This window comes from Struthio camelus, chromosome 1 (assembly GCF_040807025.1).
Source record: "Struthio camelus isolate bStrCam1 chromosome 1, bStrCam1.hap1, whole genome shotgun sequence".
In the NCBI taxonomy this organism is placed as follows: Eukaryota; Metazoa; Chordata; class Aves; order Struthioniformes; family Struthionidae; genus Struthio; species Struthio camelus.
This window is the reverse complement of record NC_090942.1, coordinates 135,129,254-135,149,661: the sequence shown is the minus strand read 5'-3', so window position 1 is coordinate 135,149,661 and position 20,408 is coordinate 135,129,254. Positions and strand designations below refer to the sequence as shown.

The window sequence follows — 20,408 nt, the reverse complement described above, 5'->3', positions numbered from 1 at the left end:
TTCTGAGCCAGCTAATTGTAACTACTTTCACAAGCCACGGAACTTGTATTTACAAAGAGAGTAAAGAATTTCTTTAATTTCCTAATTCTTAGATTTGTTGGATATAATTTTTAATAGTCCCGGTGGCTCCTTTGGAAAGATTGCTGAACTTTGCTGGTGGATTAGATAGGATGAGGAACTGGATGCAAAGGCTACCAGCTTTTGCTGGTAGAGAAAGCTGGTAAAGAAACACTGTTTTCTCAGGTAGCAGAGAAGAATGGCTGCAAATGTAGACTATGACAGTAATAGAATCTAACACTACATGTGCGTTTCCAAACATAACTACGATATTTACTTTAAACTCATGCCTTTGACTTCTATCAAACTTCTGACCATTATGCATAAGAGCCTTACCAAACTAACCCATCGGAGTGCACAAATGCAAGGAAAAGATAAATTACTAAAAAATAAAAACAAGCCATTTTTTGGAAGTTTAGGAGAGCTTCACTGAGAACCCTTATCCCTGTCTAACTCTGTGTATTCCCAGCGTGCCTTTACACGATCCACTACCTTAATCTAGGCTTGAAAGCATATAACGGCAGGTGGGAAAGTCCAGCAGGGTTATTGAGAAAAATTAGCGCTATGAACAGAAGTAATTTGTATCAAACATCACACTATACTATGCCAGTTTTTCTGTTCTGTGCTGTTTTTTTCAGTCATTTTGTAAAATGTACTTTGGGACTGTAATTCTCTGTGTGAATTTCCCCAAAATAACTGTTATTGGTTACTGTTATTGTTAGCTTTTCAACTGTATTATACCCACACTCAATGAGTACTTCTGAACTTTAAGATACAGGGGTTACAACAACTTCAATATAGCTTTTTTTTCAGTTAAGTACTACGAATTCCATAAAGTCAGTGTGTCTGGAATACACTAATAAGCCTGTTTTCTTGGTTTATAGTTTAACATTCCTTTTCCCTCCTCTGACATCTATACAATGAAGTTCATTATGCTGAATGCCCTGCCGCTAGTTTACAGAACTACCAAGTATTCTACACTGAAGAAAAACAAGCTTTGTTAAGGAGATTATGGCCTGGGGTTTTAACAATCTGAAATGTTCACTGAGAATAAATCCTAATTGCACAAAACATTCATTGCAAAAACTTTGATCCCTGAAAACTGAAGCGCATGTAATAGAAAGGCCCTCAAAGAACCAGATTTGAAAATGTCACAAACACGTGACTACCAAACTGCCTAGATGAAATTTTGCTACCAGTTTCCACAAGAATAGGATGAATGAAAATGCTGAAAAAGCTAAAGAAGCCTTTAAAGCTTCTCCAGTGGTTAGAGTTGCGTTTGAAACAAATATGACCTTGAAAACTATTCTCAGTCAAACATGAACTACCATAAGATCGTGTCCATCACTGTGAACTTTGGTGTTGACTTCAGTGATCGCGCAGGCAGCAAAAGCTCCAAAGAAGACACTTCAAAGAGTTTATCTGGACAAACAGTATGAATGATCTAACAAATAACGATGGTGAATTATAAACTGAAACATGTTCCTCTTCAAGTTGAGCTTCTTACACCTGCTCAAAGTATACTCTGTATAGATTCTATTACGTTCTTGATTTTCTGAATTTCAGGTATGGGTGAAAGCCAGTGGTACAACTGAACCAGTTTGTTATTCGTTCTATGAATTTTCCTCTAGCTTTTTCACTACTTTTCATGAAGTGTAATAGTTATTAAGTCAAAGCTTAATTAGTCATTATGTTGCCTCATTACTTTCTAAATGACCCTAGAGACTTCTGATTACCTCATTATGTTCTGGAAAGGTTATCTCAATTTAAACAGGGATATTGGTGATACAAGGAAGTAAAATAATCCAGTTGCTATTTCAGAACTCTTTTCTTCCAATTCACTATAGCGTCTTGCATGGTTACTCACTTCTCATGCATTTCAATACATGTGCAAATTCTCTTGAGGAGACAAAACCAGGAGCTTTTATTTTAAGCCTATTGATCCCTGTGGCATTTCCTGTTCAACATGGTTTATGCCCCTAACTTCTCTTTATTCAGGCTGACTGTTTAAGAACTAGGTTTATATGTACGCTTGTTGCTGTCTTTCATTGGTGAAACAATCATAGATTCCGCTACATGCATTTTGCAATCTTCATCTGCATGGGATTAGGCAGAGTAGTTGGGTCAGTTTGTTACTTCTGAGCATGAGTGTGTATGATGGTTTACAGAGAAGTCAGTCTATTTCTCCAGTACAGCCTACCTATCCACAGTCCATTTGATGAGCAACAGCAGACCTCTGCTCTCCAGTGACTTTGCCCAAATCTTCATTATTAAAAAGGTTTCTGGTCTATGCTTAGACCAAAACAATACCAATTTTCACATGGGCTCTTTAATACAGCATTACAGAAATCCCAACCAGGTGATGCTGTGATACTGTTTACATTGCAAAAAGCGTTCTGCATTGAGAAAGACAACTGCATAGTTCACTGTCGCCTCGTTATTTTCAAGACAGAAGTGAAGTCACACTAGGATTATTTGAACATGTGAAAGGTATAATATAATCAAGTCGCTTACATTTTGACCATGTTTCACCCTGTGAAGGTAATAACATTCATGTTAATTTTGTAAGGTATTTGTCTGTCTGTTATGGAAAAAGCATAGTATTTGCTTGCCAGATAATTCTGCAACTCATTTCAAAGTTATGCTACAGATAAATCAAAATCAGATCTGGCAGAGTCTGTAACAAGAGTTTTGAAGCACTTTTCCTCATCTGCCAAAAGAACTTCAGAATTACAGATGTTCCATTTTGTCAGCCTTGATTACATGGCATGTCTCTTCAAGACAGTTATTTCTATAACCTGCAGTTGAAGTGATTTTAAAACATTTTCCAGCTATTAGAAGTTATTTTGTACGTTAGGCCAGGATTTCTCAGTCTCAAATTCTGTAAGGACAATCACGATAGGAAGGATGGAGAGAGACTTCCAGTAACTGAACAGTACCTCACCTTCTGCGGTTGAGTTATAGAGTAGTATCATCGTGTATGTGCTGAAGTTTACATTGATTTCATTGGAGAAACAATAAAAAAAGAATTTGTGACAAGTTATTTGTCATTAGATACAATTGTCATAAGCGCATCTAAAAACACGTCATAGGAAAGCAGAAAAAAATAGACAGGGATTTCCTTCAGTGGTACATTCTGGCCCTCAAATACCTGACTTCACCTTTGATTCTAGCAATCCACATTATTTTAATTTGATTCAGGCACTTTCTCGAATAGAAAAATGGACTTTTCAGGAAATTTTAAGTATTAGCAAAGAGCTGAAACCTGACTGGATATAGATTGTCTTTATGAGGAATACAGGGCTCTAAGAGATTCAGCAGAGTGTTACACACAATCATCGTTAAGTCTTGCTATGAAATCGCCCGACCTTCTACCTTTAAGGCTTGTTCTCCCCATTTCCTAAAAACTGCTTTCTTACACCAAAGGCAGTGAGGAATGCCTTCCTTGCGCTGTCTTGGACTGTTAAAGACCGTTGAATACTGATGCCATTACGGCTACATTCCAAGCTGAAGCTAATTGTACACGTAACGTTTTCCGGCCCGGTTGAAACAGAGATGCACCGGAACGGCAATAAAACCGTTATTACACCAGCCTTGAAAGAGCAAACGAGGCGCTAACCGAAATTTCACGGAGCGCCGAGAGCTACGTGCCACCAAGACGCTGAGGGAGCGCAGCGATGCAGACGCACCACCGCGCCCCTTATTTTTAACGCGGGGCTCCCCCGCCTCCACCCGCGGCGCCTCTTCCCGCTCCCGCCGCCTCCAGGCCAGCAGCCGGCGGGCGGCGGCGCCTCACGGCCACACGCCTGCGCGCAACGGCTCCCCGCCACCGTTGGGGAACGCGCCGCTTACTCCCGCCGCCCCTCCCCCGAGCCGTTGGCGCGTGCGCCGCTGTCCTCGCTCATCCCCCCTCCCTCTGCACGGCTGGGGCTCGGGCTGGGGCGGGGGGAGCGGCAGGCGGCGCCCTGTGCTCGCCCCTCCCCCTGCCGCCGCCGCCGCCGCCGGGTTGCGCAGGGCGACGGGCGGCGCGGGGCTCGCTGCGCGGCCGCCCCAGCCCCCAGCGCGCTAGTGCTCCTCCTGCCGCCGCCCGGGCCGGGAGCGGAGCGGCGGGCAGGTGGGCGGGCGGGCCGGAGGCGGCGCGGGGCCGGGTGCCGCAGAGGTAGCGGCGGCAGTGGGGGGCCGCGCCATGCGGCTGTGCGGGGCGCTGCTGAAGAGCCCCATCCCCAAGCAGATCGAGTACTACTCGCGCTTCTCCCCCTCGCCGCTCTCCATCAAGCAGTTCCTGGACTTCGGTGAGTGGCTTCTTTCCCCCCCCCCCCACTCCCTCCTTCTCCCCACCGCCGGGGGGCCTCGGGCGGCAGCGGCCTCGCAGGCCGGCGCTTAGGCCTCGCCTCGCCGGGCCCAGCGCGGGGTTGAGGGCGGGGGGGGGGGCGCCGTCGTGCGAGCTGTGCCCGGTGGGGGGGGCTTCGTGCCCCCGCAGCGGCCCGAGGGGCTCGCGAGCGGCTGGTGGCGCCTCCGCGTCGTGCCGAGAGGTGAGGGGCTGCCCGGCTGGGCGGAGAGTTGTTTCCCTTGGCTTGCCCTCTTCCCAGAAAGCAAGCGCTGTGTTGGCTGGGCCGGGGGGGGGGGGGGACGGAAAAAGGTCATTTCTCGCCTGGAATTTTGCGAGCTTCGCGAGTCACAGGGAGAGTAAGTTACTGATCTCCAGTGTAACCAAAAAAAAAAAAAAAAAGAGAGAGATTCTGCCATGCGTCACTTGGTTTTGTTAAACCTCGGGCATGAACTTCGGCAGTGCTTGTGGGGAAGACCTCCTCGTGGAAAACTCACGTGCTTTAGGAAGCTTTGGTGATGAATAAGCTGCATTTGCTGTTCAGAAGCATTGGACTGAGACATGAGAATGACTTGCATTGCTGTCAAAAAGTCGACCGTTTCATCTAGATGATGATAAATTTTTTTTATATCTGTATCGGAGTTTTTTTCCTGTAAATATTTTATTCATTGGTTTTTGCGCACTGACACAAGACCTGCTTAGATTTTGTTATCCTGTGAATGTTGCTGGTAAGGTAAATAAAGGCCATGCATAACACCATGTAACTTACTGCAGTGTTTCGTTGTTCTACTCTTACACTAAAGGTACTAGAAGACATAAATGAGGTAGTAGTGTTAAGCAAAAAGCACGATTAAGATGGCAAGCAGTTGGACTCTTAGGGTAATGGTATTAGTGGAAGAACACGGCAGGTACGAAGAGGCAGCACTGGAATTGTTCTTGCTACCACACTTTAATGAGACAGGGCTTTCCTCTTCTCTCCCCCCCCACACCCATATCCTCCAAAAACAGATCACTTTGCCTTAGCTTAAATTAAAACTATAACCTGACTAGAGTCCGTGCCTGCCTTTTTCTGGTCTCTGCCTGCTGATGTGAGTCTGTTCTCACTTCCCCACTCATTCCTTTGCTGCTATGCTTCCCCTATGCTCCTTACTCCATGCTTTTCTGTACTACCAAGAACAGTAGTTGAGAACTTAGAATACCTTTATTTCAGTCCTAGTACTAAATAAGTTATTTCACTGCTGTCTATTTGAAACTTCAGTTTGTAAATCATTGTTAGAAGAGCATATTACTATTCTTGAGGCTTTTAAGTTGTCACTAGGGAGATGTGAAGACTTCAGTCCTTGTTTTAGTGACTTAGGTGTTTTGGCAAAATTCTGCTTTTTGGTAGGGGTGTCTCTACTGTTCTGAGTTGTCCCTGATGAATTTTTTTGAACATCTTGTATGGCAGTCTTTTAATAATCCTGTTTTTTGCCATATGGAGTCTGCATTGCTTTATGATTTGAAAAGTTTTTGATTCTCCAGGAATGAAAAAGCCTAATTATATGATTTAAGCCTGGTTTATATTAGTCAGAGTGAACAGAGTAAGAACTGCGTGTTGCAGCGTAATAGTGCTGTTCTTTGGGTATGCTCTGGTCTGTTGTGGTTGGATTTCTCTGTTGGATCTTGTTTGTGTTTTTGCCATGTATTTAGCTAAATGTATTCATGTCTTAAGATTGATAGGAAAATATATAACCTTTGCTCTTTAAAACCTCTGAAGAAGAAACGCCTACGATTTAGGCTTCTGAGATCACCCTGGAGCATGTTCAGGTGTTTATAAGAGCAGTAGTCTTATCAATCTCACTAAAACTATCAGCCTGATCTTGATAAGCCTTATGTATCTCTTAGCTTTTCCACTTGCTCTCTTTTAGTGCGTGTGTTTACCTAGGAAACCCTGAGTTAGGAAGATTACACCAGCTTAATCAAACTGGTGTAAGATAATGTACTTACTTGTGTGGTCCCAGGCAGTTGCTGGCTTTGGGTAATTTGGAGACTTCAGGGGACTAGAGGAGAACTAAATTGGCAACAGACCTTAAGATGCTGGTGCAGGAATTTTACCACTCTATGCATAGGAGGCCTGAACAGTATGTACTATATGAGGGAGCTCTGTTACTTCTATCTGAATTACCTGAAAAAGAATTTGCTGATGGCATAGGCCTCACAGAAGTCCTCCAGAGAGCAAATAATGTCAATAATAAGGAGTGCAACATGAAAGGTGCAGTTCGGTTTTGTTTACCTAGCCTGAATGCTTGACAGGAAGAAGGTATTCTGTTTTTGTAGTCGGCTAATAAAAGCTCACATATGTGGCTCACATATAAATTGTATAAATTGTCACTCATATATGTGAGTGGCTCACATATAAATTGTATTTTTGTTGAGATATGTAAATGTGGTGCTTGTGTTAGAAAATCATGACTAAGACTTTGAACCAGCTTTTGAAGAAGAGTAGGCCCAAAGGAAACTAGTGAATAGCACCTTGCATGGCAGTGTGAGATGTTGTTGTCCTGTGTATATGTGAACGTTTCATGTGAAAAGTGGACTTGGAATTACTGTAATCCAAATACATTGAGAAGAATTTTGACTTCCATTCTGGCAAGAATGGAAGTCTGCAATATGGTGTTTCTGCTTTATGTCCTCTCTTTATTCGGAGTTATATTGTTTTAGATTAAATTGGCTTCTAAATTGATCTCTCTACAAAATCCTGCTGAGTAGGGGGAGAGAAACTTTGTGTTTCTTGATGGCTGAAGAGACTCTTCAAACACAGTTGGTGGCAATGATATCAACAAACAGTTTAGCCTTTTTTAATTACTGAAAAACAGTATGGGTTGTATGAAATGCAGTTGTGGACATACCAAAGCTGCAGTCCCCCTTCTTCTGCAATGGTAGAAATTCATGATTTTATTTATTTTGAATTTGTGCACATAGCTTAATTCAGTTAATTAAACTACTGTAAAGACAGCTTGGCTATTTAAACTAATTCCGGGTTATAAGAGATACTGAAAACCTGTGAAAAACAGCAGAAAGCAAGACTTAAAGCAGTGGTTCTCAGTTTCTTTCTCTAGTTAGGAGTCATATTTCTGTCTCCGTACCATATTCCCACATGTGTGATTTACTCTCTGTCAAGCTTGCAGCCATCCTTGTAGCTGCCAGAACTGTGTGAGAGGTTACAGGCTCATGGGCTGGCACCTCTGTGCTCCAAACTATGAGAGCACAAATTATCTGTGCAGCTTTTTTTCTGTGTGCTCATTTTCTGTTTGTATGCTCTTCCTGAATACTGTTCTTTCAGCTTCTTTCTTATAAAGTGAATTTCCAAAGATTCCTGTGTACTCTCTCCTTGGTCAAAGAATGACCTTCCATGAATGTGTTTTACTATGAACAAGTTTTGACCTTGTTGAATGTTAGTGTGTCATTCTAGGTTTATCCAGCCTTCATAATTACTTTGATCTGAAAAAAAAAAACCCTAGGTTCAGCTGTGTACTTCCAAACTAGTTAATCTGGAAGTTATTTTGGTAGATTTCCAAGTGCAGGCATTCCTAAATGACCCAGTTGCTATAACTGCTAAAATAGCTTTCTGAAATAAACTTCCAGGTAGAGGCATATTCTTATCATTCAGGTGTATTAGTCTTTGTACACATTTGGGGCTAGGCTGTTTGCCAAAATACCTGTATTGGAGATTCACATTTTGTCAGTGTTGATACAGCAGCTCATTTTAGATTTGCTTCAGTTGTCCAAAGAACTTTAGGTTAGAGGTCTGCAGGTTAATCTAAAATAGCCAGCAGTCTTGATCAGCCACGACATATGTGGATAACCAACCAGTCGTGTCTGCTTCGTGAAAGTAAAATTTCTACGTCTAGCTGTGTTCCTATCGTTTAAAAAAAGATGTGAAAAGACTTATCATATTGAGCCTGTGTTACCAGCTGGCTTGATAAGGGCTAGCTTTGGCCAAAAAACACGCAGCCGTACTAATGCAGAACGGTACCTGAACTAGTAAATCGTGCAGAATTGCATAGTTTGAGCCACGTTGGGTACCTCACTTGACAGTAAGGGAATTAATGAAAGCTTCATGAAATCCATGGTTGTACTGAAAAATTTCCGTATAAAATAATTAAGCACAAAACGACATCTGAAATATAAACTGTGTAGTGCTTTGAGTATGCACAAAATAATCTTTCTGAGTTTTGCCAAAACTGAGATTTGTCACAACTGTTTTTTGTATTACAGTAGTATGGTTTACTGGTGTTTAGTCACTTTTTAGATACAGCTCAGCTTATGAAGTACCCGAGGTATTTGTGAGTCCATGGTTCCTTTAATTAGAATAATGTACTGCATGCTTTTGGAGTTATTTACTACTGAAGCTATCTTGGCCAGCTGAACTTGACTATATCCTAGCATTTGCTGCTTAAGCCTCAATACAAGGGTTTTAGATGAATTTTGTAGTAGGAGGTTAAACTTTGCTTTTGGTTAGCTCTTTATATGTGTAGGTAAAATTTAACAAAATAGCATCTATTCCTACTTGCTTGTCCTATGATAGTGTTCATGTACCACATACTTGCTAATGAGTTTGAACAAGAATGGTCAAGCATGTACTTGGTAAAGAAGATAGTGAATCACAGGCTGAATGAATTGTTAAGGAATATGGCTTAGGAGATGCTGATTTCATAGGTTATAATCAAAATATCTGTGGCAACTGCTGCAGTTACTGGCATTGAAAAATATCACAAAAGTTGTAATTTAGCAATCTTGCTGTACTGTGAACAGCTGAACATGCAGCAGAAATAATCACAGTGAGTTCATGCGGTTTGGAAACTGTTGTTATCTGAACGGAAAAGTGAGCAACGGATACTTTTCCCCCATTTTAAAATATGATTTTGGGTGTTGAATGGAGTAGCTCATGTGATGCCTATTAAAACTTGTCCATCCGGAAGCTCGTAGGCCTCTTTTGATACTGCTGTTAAGAGTAAACCAGCACTGGCATTGCTGTTAGTTATACATGCAGGATTAGATCAGATTTCTATGAGAGTGTTTACACTTGATGTTGTCTTGTTGGCTGCAGGAGTGCATCAGCATTGTAACTGAAAACGTGCTTAGGAACAAGAAAGTTGAAAAGGTAATTAACAGATACAGTTTAAACAACAAGATGTGGGGGTAGGAAAGTGAAAATTGAAAGCAGTCTTATTTTTTTGAACAGAATTGTTATTCTTCAGATAGAAGGTAATTGTTTTAGGGGACAGGTTTTTTACAGAACTTGAATGGGGAGACTGTGTGTCAGTGCAAGTCTCGCAAAGTTTAAGGCTAAAAGGTACTAAAAAAACCCACTACCTGCCACTTATTGCATGCAACTGCATTTTTCTGCAGCTGTTTATATATTGACCCTAAAAACTTATGTTTGGTTAATTGTATCTTCAAAAAAAAAAAAAATTGCTCTTCATGAGGATGCTAACTACTGGAATGCTAACCACTGAAACAGATCAGGAAGACGACTGCTAGTCAGACATTACTGTTGTTGTTTTAATCTGATTGGCTTCAACTCCCAACCAACAGTTGTGGCTTTTTTTGGTAGGTTAGGATCCTTTGATACCTGGAATTTTTTCACTGCGAGATATTTAGACGTTCTAATGGAATGTTTTGTCCTGACTTTGTAATGCTAAATACATTCTTTATTCTCTATGTTCTTTTCAAGTGGTTGGAAGCTTTCGAGTGATGCAACTATTACTATTTATAATCTGTTGTTGTTTACAGCTCTGCCAGTCTCTGATGTGCATTGGTACTCCACTGCATATATAATATTGCAGGTTTTTTATACTGCCTGGTGTTGTGAAGGTCCGTAGGAGATATTGCTTTTGGATGACTTTCTCCAGCAGTCACTATTCAACAATAATGTGGTAGAGAGATTGTTTTTTGTAAGAGTAGTATGCAGAACTAGACCAAGGTGCATTTAATTTATAGAATTGTCTGTATCAATTGCTTTTGCAGGCTGTTCAGAGAACGAAGGACGGTCATTTGACTGTGATCTGTGTTTTCCAGAAAATGTTTGTTTTCATTAATTTCCTGCTGTTGGTTCAATCTTAGAACAGTTCTGCAAAGTTCTTAAAATAAATGCAAGTGTTAGTTTAAGTTTTTGACTATTTTGATTATGTAACAAAGGAGTACTTCATTTTTCTAAGCATGTAAGACTCCACTGATTCTGAATTCAGTGTTTTATTGTACCTCCTGTACAGGTTCTGTGAGTTGGTACGGATGATGGAACTGGCCTGTGTGAGTGATAGACTTTTTTGTGTGATAAAGGCTAAGCACAGAAAACTCTGCTTTCAGTGGATGAATTGACTGTCCGTGTTGTTGCCTGCTTACATATGCTGTCGGTCTCCAACTAGTGTGACTGGTTTTGTTTTGTTCCCGTACCCTCTAAGTGGCTGAAAATATCTTCGGGTTTTTGGACTGACTAGAGGTGCTGCTGCGGTCCTCTGCCTTCAGGTGCTCAGAAAAAGAGTGAGTGTTGCACTGCATACGTGCTTGTACGCATGTTCATGCATTTTTTTGCTGAAGGTAATACAGAGTTGAAGCAGGCAGTTGAATTTTTTGTGAAAGAAAAAGGAGAGGAATGTCTAATTTGCATGACGCGTTAGACTGCTCTTTTCTTCTGTTTTAGCAAGTAACAGAAGTGATAGAGAATAGGGCTTGACAGAAACTGCGAGCTTTACAGAAATACTTGCTGGAAGGGCAAAAGACAGGATGTTCTGTTTTTGAAGATCTAGGAATGTTTGAGACAACTTTTTCTTTTAGAAAATGGAAAAAGTTGTCAAAGTGGCTACTTCAAACTAGACTTTGAGTGATGAGGTGCTGAAAATTTGAAACTTAAATTTTGATGAAAATAATCGTGAATTGATGTCATTCCTTCTCCTTAGGAAAGGAAGAAATGAAAGCAGTTGATTTTTAAATAGTATACCTTTTACAAGCTAAGGAAACGGGTAGATAGGATCTCTCCTAAAATATAAGGAATATAAAACCTGTCAGTTTCTGAAAGGGAAATTACTCTGATGCAGGCAAAAGATAAGAAAGTAGTAGAGCAATGTTGGGAATTCTTGAAATACTGTTCATTTGAAAGTAATCTCATGGAAACTGGAAACAAGGACATATGTCTCAGGTTGCAACACAAATAACAGCTAAGGTGAAAAGTCAGGGGATAGAAAAGCAATGAAAAAGATGCTGGAATAATTTATAGTAGTTGGAGAGAAGGGTGAAGTATAGGGTCTACTTGGTGAAAGTAAGTAAAAAATAAGTAAATACTGAAATTATTTTTGCTTTGCTCTTCGGAAGAAGATAAATTGTATGAAAAAGAAAAGAAAAAGAGCAACTCCCTGCTGCCTCTGATACAAAGGGGACAGAGTTGGAAGAAAATTTTGAATAAGTTCAAATACGTTTAACATCCTATTGGTTCAGTGAATACCACCAGAAGTATGCAAATTCTGTGTTTTGTGAATACCTGAACACTTTCTTCTGTAAATGTGAGCGGCCTGGTGCAGCCTATCTGTTGTTTATGGGATTCATGGAAGTAACCAGCTGCGATGGGCCCAAGGTTGTGGAAGTAGGCAAATACAGCAGTTGCTTTTCAAAGAAAAGGAAGAGGAGGGCATTAGAATCAGTCAGGCATTAGATCAGTCAGATTGACTTAAATAGCTGAAAAAATGATAGAGCTAGTAATTAAGTAATTAATACATAGATAAGCACCTAGCGATAAGGAGGTGGTAAATAGTCAATAAATTGTGTTGAGGCAGTTTAATTTCCGGGTTAATTTGATGCTTGTTTAGAGGAAAGCAGTAGATGCTGTATACCTTGCTTTTTAAAAATTCTTGGCGTGGTTCCATGTGAAATTCTTAATAAACAAATCATAGAATAGCATTAAGATGAAATTGCCATATAGTAGCAGTACAGCTTTATGAAGAACCCTCTGTATATGCTCAACGTTTTAGCAGCGGTACTCCTTTGTGGATGGTGAATAGTATTTCTCCAGTTCCCTACAGTTCATAGCAACATAATCTGAAATAGAATTAGGTTTAGGACCTAGGAATTTTTGTATCCTGATTCAATACTTGCTGTGTTGAAATAGCTTTTCTGGTTACCTGATATCCTAAAAATAGTAATATTTTTCAAAAGTGATATTTTTCCCAAAAGTTTCAAGGTGTTTTTATAGGCTAGTTCTTACCCTTTTAAAATATGCTTATGATTTTGACAGTGTTCCTGGAGTCATCTGTGTGATTTTTCTTCTTTGAATAATATGCCAAAATGGCAGATTATTTTATTGGACCACTGCATTTGGACTCTGAAATTTGATTTATCTCCTTTTTCTGATACTGTTTTGTGTGTTTTAAGAGAGTGTTAAATTTGTTTTATTTTTTCTTTTTTCTCCAAATCTTTCTATGTCAACTATAACATTTTCTTCTGTTTGCCTTGTTTGTTTAAAGTATAGTTTATAAAGTATAGAAGTTGTTACTTACTGTATAGACGACATGCAATTCATATAACATTAGCTTGTAGGCAATGTTAAGTGAATATCATAGTACTGTAAATAGTTTCACTGACTTAACTCCTTAAAATCACGCAAGTTTGGAGGTCCCCCCCCCCCCCGAATTAGGTTTGACATTATGTGCAAATAGAAAGAAGCAAAGTGTAAAAAGCTACAAAATGTCTTATTGCTAGAAAATGTAATCTCTGTTGTGACTGCTACTTCTTTGTATTAGCCCTTTTGACGTTTTTCTTTAATATTTTATAGATTGGATGAGTGCATGCTTAGACCTTACTAACTAACAACGGTATAGATGCATCCTCTAATGTATTTTAGATATGTCTTGTTAAGCATTGAAAGCCTTTTGTAAGGAGATAGATAATATTCTAGTACATTTCACCTTGCTGACACGGAAGCCATGTGGTATCAGCAATATTTTTATGTATGTGGGATTAGCTGTGTGTGTCTTTGCTCATATACGTTAATTTTATCCATTAATTTTATGGAGATACGGAGTAACTTTTTGTTCAGCATGTTGTCCGAGACTAGAGGGTAAAGCAGAGATTTGTATTTTTCTTAAGTGGTGAGTGGGAATTATGAATGTAGAAAAGGGTGTGTGTGCTTCATACAACCAATTTATTCCTTAATGGTGAACACATTAAGGAACACATTAATCTGGTGGGATTGTGAGTCTTGTTCAATACACTGACTTAAAATCAGAATTGTTACAGACTGATAAGCAAAGCAGGGGTGGATATTGTATTTAGTTTGTCAGTAAGAGAATAGTTATTTTCAGTCGGACTTTGGGAGAACGTTCTCAAAACTGTGAGCTTAGGGACTGTGTTAAAACTGTGGAATACTCTAGCCTTCAATGTGAATTAAATTTTTACTTGTTATGAGAGGAAAAGCTGATTATAAGCTTGGAAGACGGCAAAATTCAGTCCTTTCCGGAGTCAGTTTATTGTGATAGAATCTAATAAGGGAACAACGGACAAAGTTTTTTTGGCCTGGTGTTTTTTTAGCCTTATCTACATAGGTTTTTTTTTTTTAATCTGTTTTGATCAGACCCAAAGTTTTATTTCAAATACACTCAATGTGCGTTGCCCAACCTCTATCTTGGAAGCAACAGATCTTCCCAGTGTAGGCAAGGGTTGCATGCTTTACTAGTTTTCCTGTGAATGTACAATACAACAGGTGTGCTTATATATAGTGAAACTTTGTTTGATGTGTTGCCAGATCCACCCACTCCTTTTCTGCTCTTGGGCTGCTTTCCAGGCAGGTCTTGGGAGTGCTAGTGGAAGAGGAGATACTGAAGAGCCACCTTTTTTCCTGGGGGGCTACTTGGCCTTGGGTAAGGAGTTTTTAGGTTGTATAGATATCTCTAGGATCAGGAACCTGATCTGGGCCATGGTTATTCCCAAGGACATTGTGATTCTTTGCCTGTCATGTAATGTGAGGAGTGCCTGTGATATGGCCAAGAGAATTCTTATCTACTGAAGTGATTCAGCTGACTCAGCCTACTCCAAAATTGCCTCAAGGAAAGGCAACCTTTGGCCTATGCGAATTGTTCTAAAAAATAACACGCAGACTTGAGGTAGTAGTTTGAGCGCCTTTGTAATAAACTTAGAGGTGGTTTTGATCCTCTGTTTTTTCTTTGCCTTTTTTTGACAAGTGCTTCAAAACTAAAATACTTTAGGAGTTATTTTATTAGAACTTAGTTGTGAGCAACCAAAAAATTAGTTTTATATCAGAGACCTTTATTTTAAAATACTTATCCTTTTGTTTTGATTTTTGCTATTTTATGTGATACTGGATTACAACTTTTACAGCAGATTGTCCGATGATCAATTTCTTTTGAGAGATGCTGACATCTTTGCTTGAATGCTTTCTATGAGGGGTAGACTGCACCTTTAGGAGTGACAGTTAGTGATTACAGTTTGACTAAGGCCTGGTTTGTTCTACTATGTATTGTCTTTTTGTTTTTCCTTTGATTTATGTGTGCTAGTTCAGGAGTAAATTAAGCTTCTTTCCCACAAAGTTTCATGAGGGACCGTTTTCATGACACGTACCTACTAGAGTTTGAGGGAGTTATATATCCAAGTATCTGACTGATCCAGTAATTTTGAATAAATGTAATTTTTTCTCTGTTGAGCTGTCCAGTTGCACTGATGACAACTGTTTGAGGTTAAACATTTTGTTCTTAGCCTGCTTTAACATAAAAATGTGAACTGGCTGCCTGTTGGCACCGATGGTACACAGCTAAGTCACTGTAGTAGTTAATACATGTAAGGCATAAACAAGCTGACTCTTTCAGGGATTTTGGAAAAAGGTAGAATTAGGTATTTTTTTTCTGTATACGCACTGAAGAGTAGTTATCGTACTTGCATGATTTTGAATGTCTTAAATTGAAGACTGGACCTGTTTGTCTCGGGATTGGAACCTGGATTGTGTGGTCATTGAGATACCAATATGTAGGCTAATGTATTCTCTTTAGTGAATGGTTTCCTGAAATCTTCCTTTAGAATGGAAAGTAAATGCTGCAATTGGTCTGGCAGTCAAAGAGCGCTTGAATCTGTTGTTAATCGGATTGCATAAATCAGAAATGGTTTATTGAACTCAAACAATTGTTTTGGTCCTTCGGCTCTGGTAATTTGTCCACGTGATGTGCCGTATGACTGCTGGAAAATCTAGCTGGAAAGCTAAATAATGTGTTAGCTTGATTGCTGGTTGGCACAGAGTGGAAATCAGTGGTCATACAGCGTTAACAACTAAACTTAGTTATAAGCATAAATATTTTAGATTGAGAAGATCCAGCATACCTGTATCAGAGCGCGCTTTTCATTAAACATCAAAGGTGCAACTCATAATGCTTTCAGATGGGAATTGGGTGGAGGAACAGAAGCTGAATTATATCAGAAAGCTTACTTACAGACTTTAATTCCTTTAGCTTTAGCTGGTTTTCTAGCACTAGTTATTTAACAAAATTCATCATGTTTTATTTTTTTAAAGCCTCAGAGACGCTCCGGTTTCCTCATTAACATAGAATTAATCTCTTAATATACTGAATGTGTGTGCCAAGTGAAAGCATGCCCTTAAAACAGGGCACTTGATGAAAAGTTGTAGAAGGCCGTGAAAGTAGCCTTAGAGGTAGATCTGTGATGGAACTTGAACAGAAGCTTATGTTTGGACTGTCTAAAAATTGAGGCTAAATACCTAACAGTAATGTGGGCTGTACCCTTCGATTTGGCTATCTGCTGGCTGGCTGTGTTGGAGCAGTTGTGGTTTGTGGTTGCTTTCCATGGCACAACACGGTACCTAGGAAAATGGAACCCGATTTCAACACGCTTTTTTGATGGATAGCCTGTGGTAGACACGGCAGGTCAGCAAGAGTAAGAATCTCCAGTTATACTGTGGGTTTTTTTCCTTTTGCTGCATAACATTGTTAGGTTTTACAACCCCCTGTCTTTTAGCAAACTAACAAACCCTGTGTGCTTTTTGTGGGATTGCTGTTTTTAGAGGCTGGGTAAGATAGATGCCTAGAGAGCATGCTGAAAGTGTCTCGATTCCTTCTTGGGAGTCCAAGGCTACCAGATGTTAAGGTATTATAAAACCAGGGAGCAGATGTCTTTTCAAAAGATTTGCAATGTATTTAATTATTACAAGTAGTTAAAACTGTGGTTTTCCGATTCATCTGAAAAAATCTTCTAATAGGGCAATAACCTTTTATCAGACACTAGTTTAATAGTGATTCAGAGAAAAGCTAGCAGATAGTTCCAAAGAACTGCTAGATATTCAGTAAGTAGCCTCTTTTTTTTTTTCTTTCCAGTTTGTGTGCATCAGTGTATGCTATGATAAATTCACAGTTACTTTCTCATGGTGGTGTTGGGGTCTTTTTTTATAGGCAGATTTATTGGGGCTGTGCAAGCATAGTTTGTTTGCCTTTAATATCTAGTCCGCGCTTCTGAAATGGACTGCAAGCAGTGGAAAATTATAGATCCTTCTTTAGTTCTGTTTTACTAGCTTCGGCAGCAAGTTGTTGATTCAGCCTTTGTTCAGTCCACTCTGATGCTTTGATCCCTTTGCGTATTCTCTTCTTCTGAAGATTTATTCATCCCTGTGCTTATTATTTTTTTAAATTTGTCTATTCAGGCATTAAAAAAAGTTTGAGAAAAGAAGATAGGGGTGATTGATCCCTCTTTGGTTCCTTCCTTTCTTCCTTCATTTCGCCCTAGATAAAAGCGATAGAAGTTGTTTTACAGAGATGTGAGGTGAAAGGCTTCTGATGTCTTTTTTATGTATTCTGAGGGGAAAAGGGAGTCCATCCTCTCTGACATGGTCTCTTCTTTGGTCAAAGAGGAGTAGTGCTAGGCTACTCTGTTCTCTACAGTGCGGTAGACCTATAGCAAAGAGATAGTATCTATCTAGATTGTATTTTACGTTGCCGTGATAAGACACTCTTCATCAAAGAAAGCCTGTTTCAGTGTCTGACTTAAGAATTTGGCCTGCACATTTTTCTTCATATACAGGAACAAGACAGAAGTATTGTTCAGTTGGAATCAAATATTGCTCTGTTAGGAACCTTGGGGAATAAACATTGAGATGCGTGTAAAATTGTGGATACCTTATATCATGGGATGTCTTACTGTCCTTTCTTCTTGGCTTTGTGTATGTAAATGTATATCTGTGAAATAAGACTGATGCCATCAACCAGAATGTTCTTTTTCAGCTGTTTGTCCAGAAGGCGCTTTAATGAAGTACAATTAATTGTAGAAATTACTTGAATACTTAGTAATGGAAGGGGTACGTTCAAAATGTCTGTTTTGTATCTGCTCTTCGTTCTTCACAAAGGTGATAACAAAGCAGAATATTACCTAATTCTTTTGTGGGACTTTGGCAGAGTTTTGCCTTCACAAAAGCAAAGCAGAACTTGTGAAAACTTCAATAACTGCATTTGAAGCATTTTTGTCTTTCACAGTATAGATTCTATTTTGTCGTTAATTATCGGAGCAATGAGGTCCAGCTTCCCCTTCTTGGAGTTCAGTATCTGTGGCTGGCCACTGATGAAGGGCTGTTCTGAGATGAAGCCCCATAGCTTCACAGTTTTTTTTCTCTCTAGCCTTGAACTCTTTCTTTTTAGAACCTGTTTCTGGAAAAAATAATATACAGTATTTAACCAGTAGTTCCACTCGTGTGTGGAACTACTCAAGACAGTAGAATTACAAATGTATATGTAGCTTATACATTACAAATGTATATGTAGCTTTTTCTTTGTGCTGGTGATCTTCAGATTGCATCTTCTCACCAGCCCTTTCCCCAATGCATTTTTGTTTCCTATGGTTCAGTGATTCAGCAATTTATAGGCAAAAATTCCTACCTCTTCAGTGTTAAAAATGAATGTTAATTTTGTATAATTTCACAGGATAGCATAAAGCTGTATTTGTGGTATATATTTTAAGGTATAAAAACAGCAGGCCTTCTATTAGTAATTTATAGCAAAAGGTATATTCATAGTATATTATAGTGTCATGCTAGCATAGTACTTCTGTGTCGTTACAACCTGCTCTACCTTAAAATCTGCTGCTGCTGTTGCTCTTTAGTGCACCATAATTAAGCAACTCCCTGACGCAGCACCTCCTGTTTTTTGGAAATAAAGATAAATACAGCCCTTGATAGCTAGTGCAGTGCAGTCAGCCCTAGGACATAGAATCGCTATATTCTTTCTTACCTTTGTATGAATTCAAATATAAGCATATAATTATTTTATATATTTGTATTACTGGGTGGCTTCTTGTCAGGAGCTGCCATATAAGCAAGGTGAAAGTTTCACTTTCATCTTAACCTGCACAATATAACTTCAGTTCTGTTGAACTGAAGCTGATGGAATTAAACTGGACTTAGCCTATGGTGTTTAAGGTGAAAGTCTGGTTTTTGCTATGTATATTGATCTAGCTGGTATGCTAACAAAATTGAGAAAGAATGCCATATATTTTAATAAAAATATGACTAATAAAGCAAAAATAAAAACCGCCTATGAAAAAAATGATATCTGATTGTAGCTTGAGCCTGCAAAAGGCATTAAAACTTGTCAGAAATTGTTTCTGGAAATTTATTTAGATAGGTGTTCTTGTGTATGATTATATTAAGAAAATACCTAACTTCTAGACTTGGATTTTATTTTTTATACTTAAGAGGCTCTCCTTCATGATGACAAATATAGTCATACAGGAGTTGCTGTGAGGAACAGGAGCCAAGGAGCAACCATTAGGACGCGGTATACTTTCTGTTCCCAAAGTGAAGGATTTCTAATTATTGCTAATCTAGTGAATAGTCATTCCTCTCTTCCCATGCACATATTGTTTAGCAGGCAGATAACCACCTCTGTGCTAGAAGCTGAAAAAACTGTGGAAGCTCTCAGATAAATTACATGCAGTCAAGCAGCCAATATTTTGGCAGCATACCACGAAACAAAATGATGCACTGAAGTTATGGTGAAAGAAGACTTCGAGTTAGTCTTCAGACAGAACGCCCTTTCCTTTTTCTTGGGCTGAGCATGCAAAGGGACCCCAAAAGGCTCTGTATCTAAAACATAGCCATGCATAGAGCAAGGGACAGTTTAAATAGGGACAGTTTAGACCTGCTGGCATGAGACAAATAAAATAGAAATATGCCCTTGCTTATGGGAGAGCAGGAAGCCGGACTTTTCTGCTGGTCTTGTTTTCCAGCCTAGCAGCTTTTCTTGCCTTCCTTGCACAAATGCAGGGACTGTAATGTTTCAGGAACAGGCCCCCGTGCCCGCCCTTCTACAGTTCCAGCCTATGGGTTCTTGTTTGCTTTTTCTCACGTGCTGCTTTTGCTGTCCTTCACTCGTCTTGCTTTTTCTTGTGGAAAAAATAGTTAAGCTTGCTCTCAGTTGCTCTTGGGAGGAAGCAGTCATCAGCTTTCTTCCAGAGGGTGTCACGAGCCCCAGTGTGTAGATACTAAGGTGAGCTAGCTGGGGAGTCTTACTTCCTGCTGCCCAGCCACAGTCGTCTTAATAAGCTTACCATCTGTAACAGGTCGTGAACGAACAAATCGTTATAGCCTCTGTCACGTGTGCCTTGGTGTCAAACTTAGTGCTTCTCTGAAGGACAGAACTCTGAAATTGTTACTGTGCTTCACAGAAAGCAACAATGTAATGTCATATTTCCTTTGTCTAATTTTGACAGGATGTGTGCATTTGTAATTGAAGAGGTGAAAACGCAAATAAGTAAAATAGGTGCAAATGTTTGCTGGAAGAAAGGTAATAGAATTGCTGATACCAATGGAATGTAATGATCCACTGATTGATGATACTTAAATGGGCAAGAAAAAAAGGAAAGCCCTAATCCTTCCTGCCTATTCTCCCAAGCTTGTGTTACGGTTTGATTGGGAGGTAACCCATCAGTGCGTGTCACCTATGCAAAGCAGGTGAAAACTCCACTGTTCAGCTGATTATAATGGGACTATCTT

The 20,408-nt window shown here is 39.6% G+C and overlaps 1 protein-coding gene across 2 annotated transcripts in view; it reads left to right on the top strand.

The window, feature by feature from the left end:
* Window positions 1–4,060: 4,060 nt before the first annotated feature.
* The window catches only part of PDK3 (pyruvate dehydrogenase kinase 3), a 59,286-nt gene continuing 42,938 nt past the window's right edge, over window positions 4,061–20,408 (top strand). The window contains exon 1 of one of the 2 annotated variants that reach the window (XM_068917414.1): window positions 4,061–4,349. In XM_068917414.1, the coding sequence (XP_068773515.1) occupies window positions 4,244–4,349 (106 nt within the window). In that variant the 5' untranslated portion in view covers window positions 4,061–4,243. The remainder of the gene's footprint in view (window positions 4,350–20,408) is intronic. The other variant, XM_068917423.1, reaches the window with a different exon arrangement.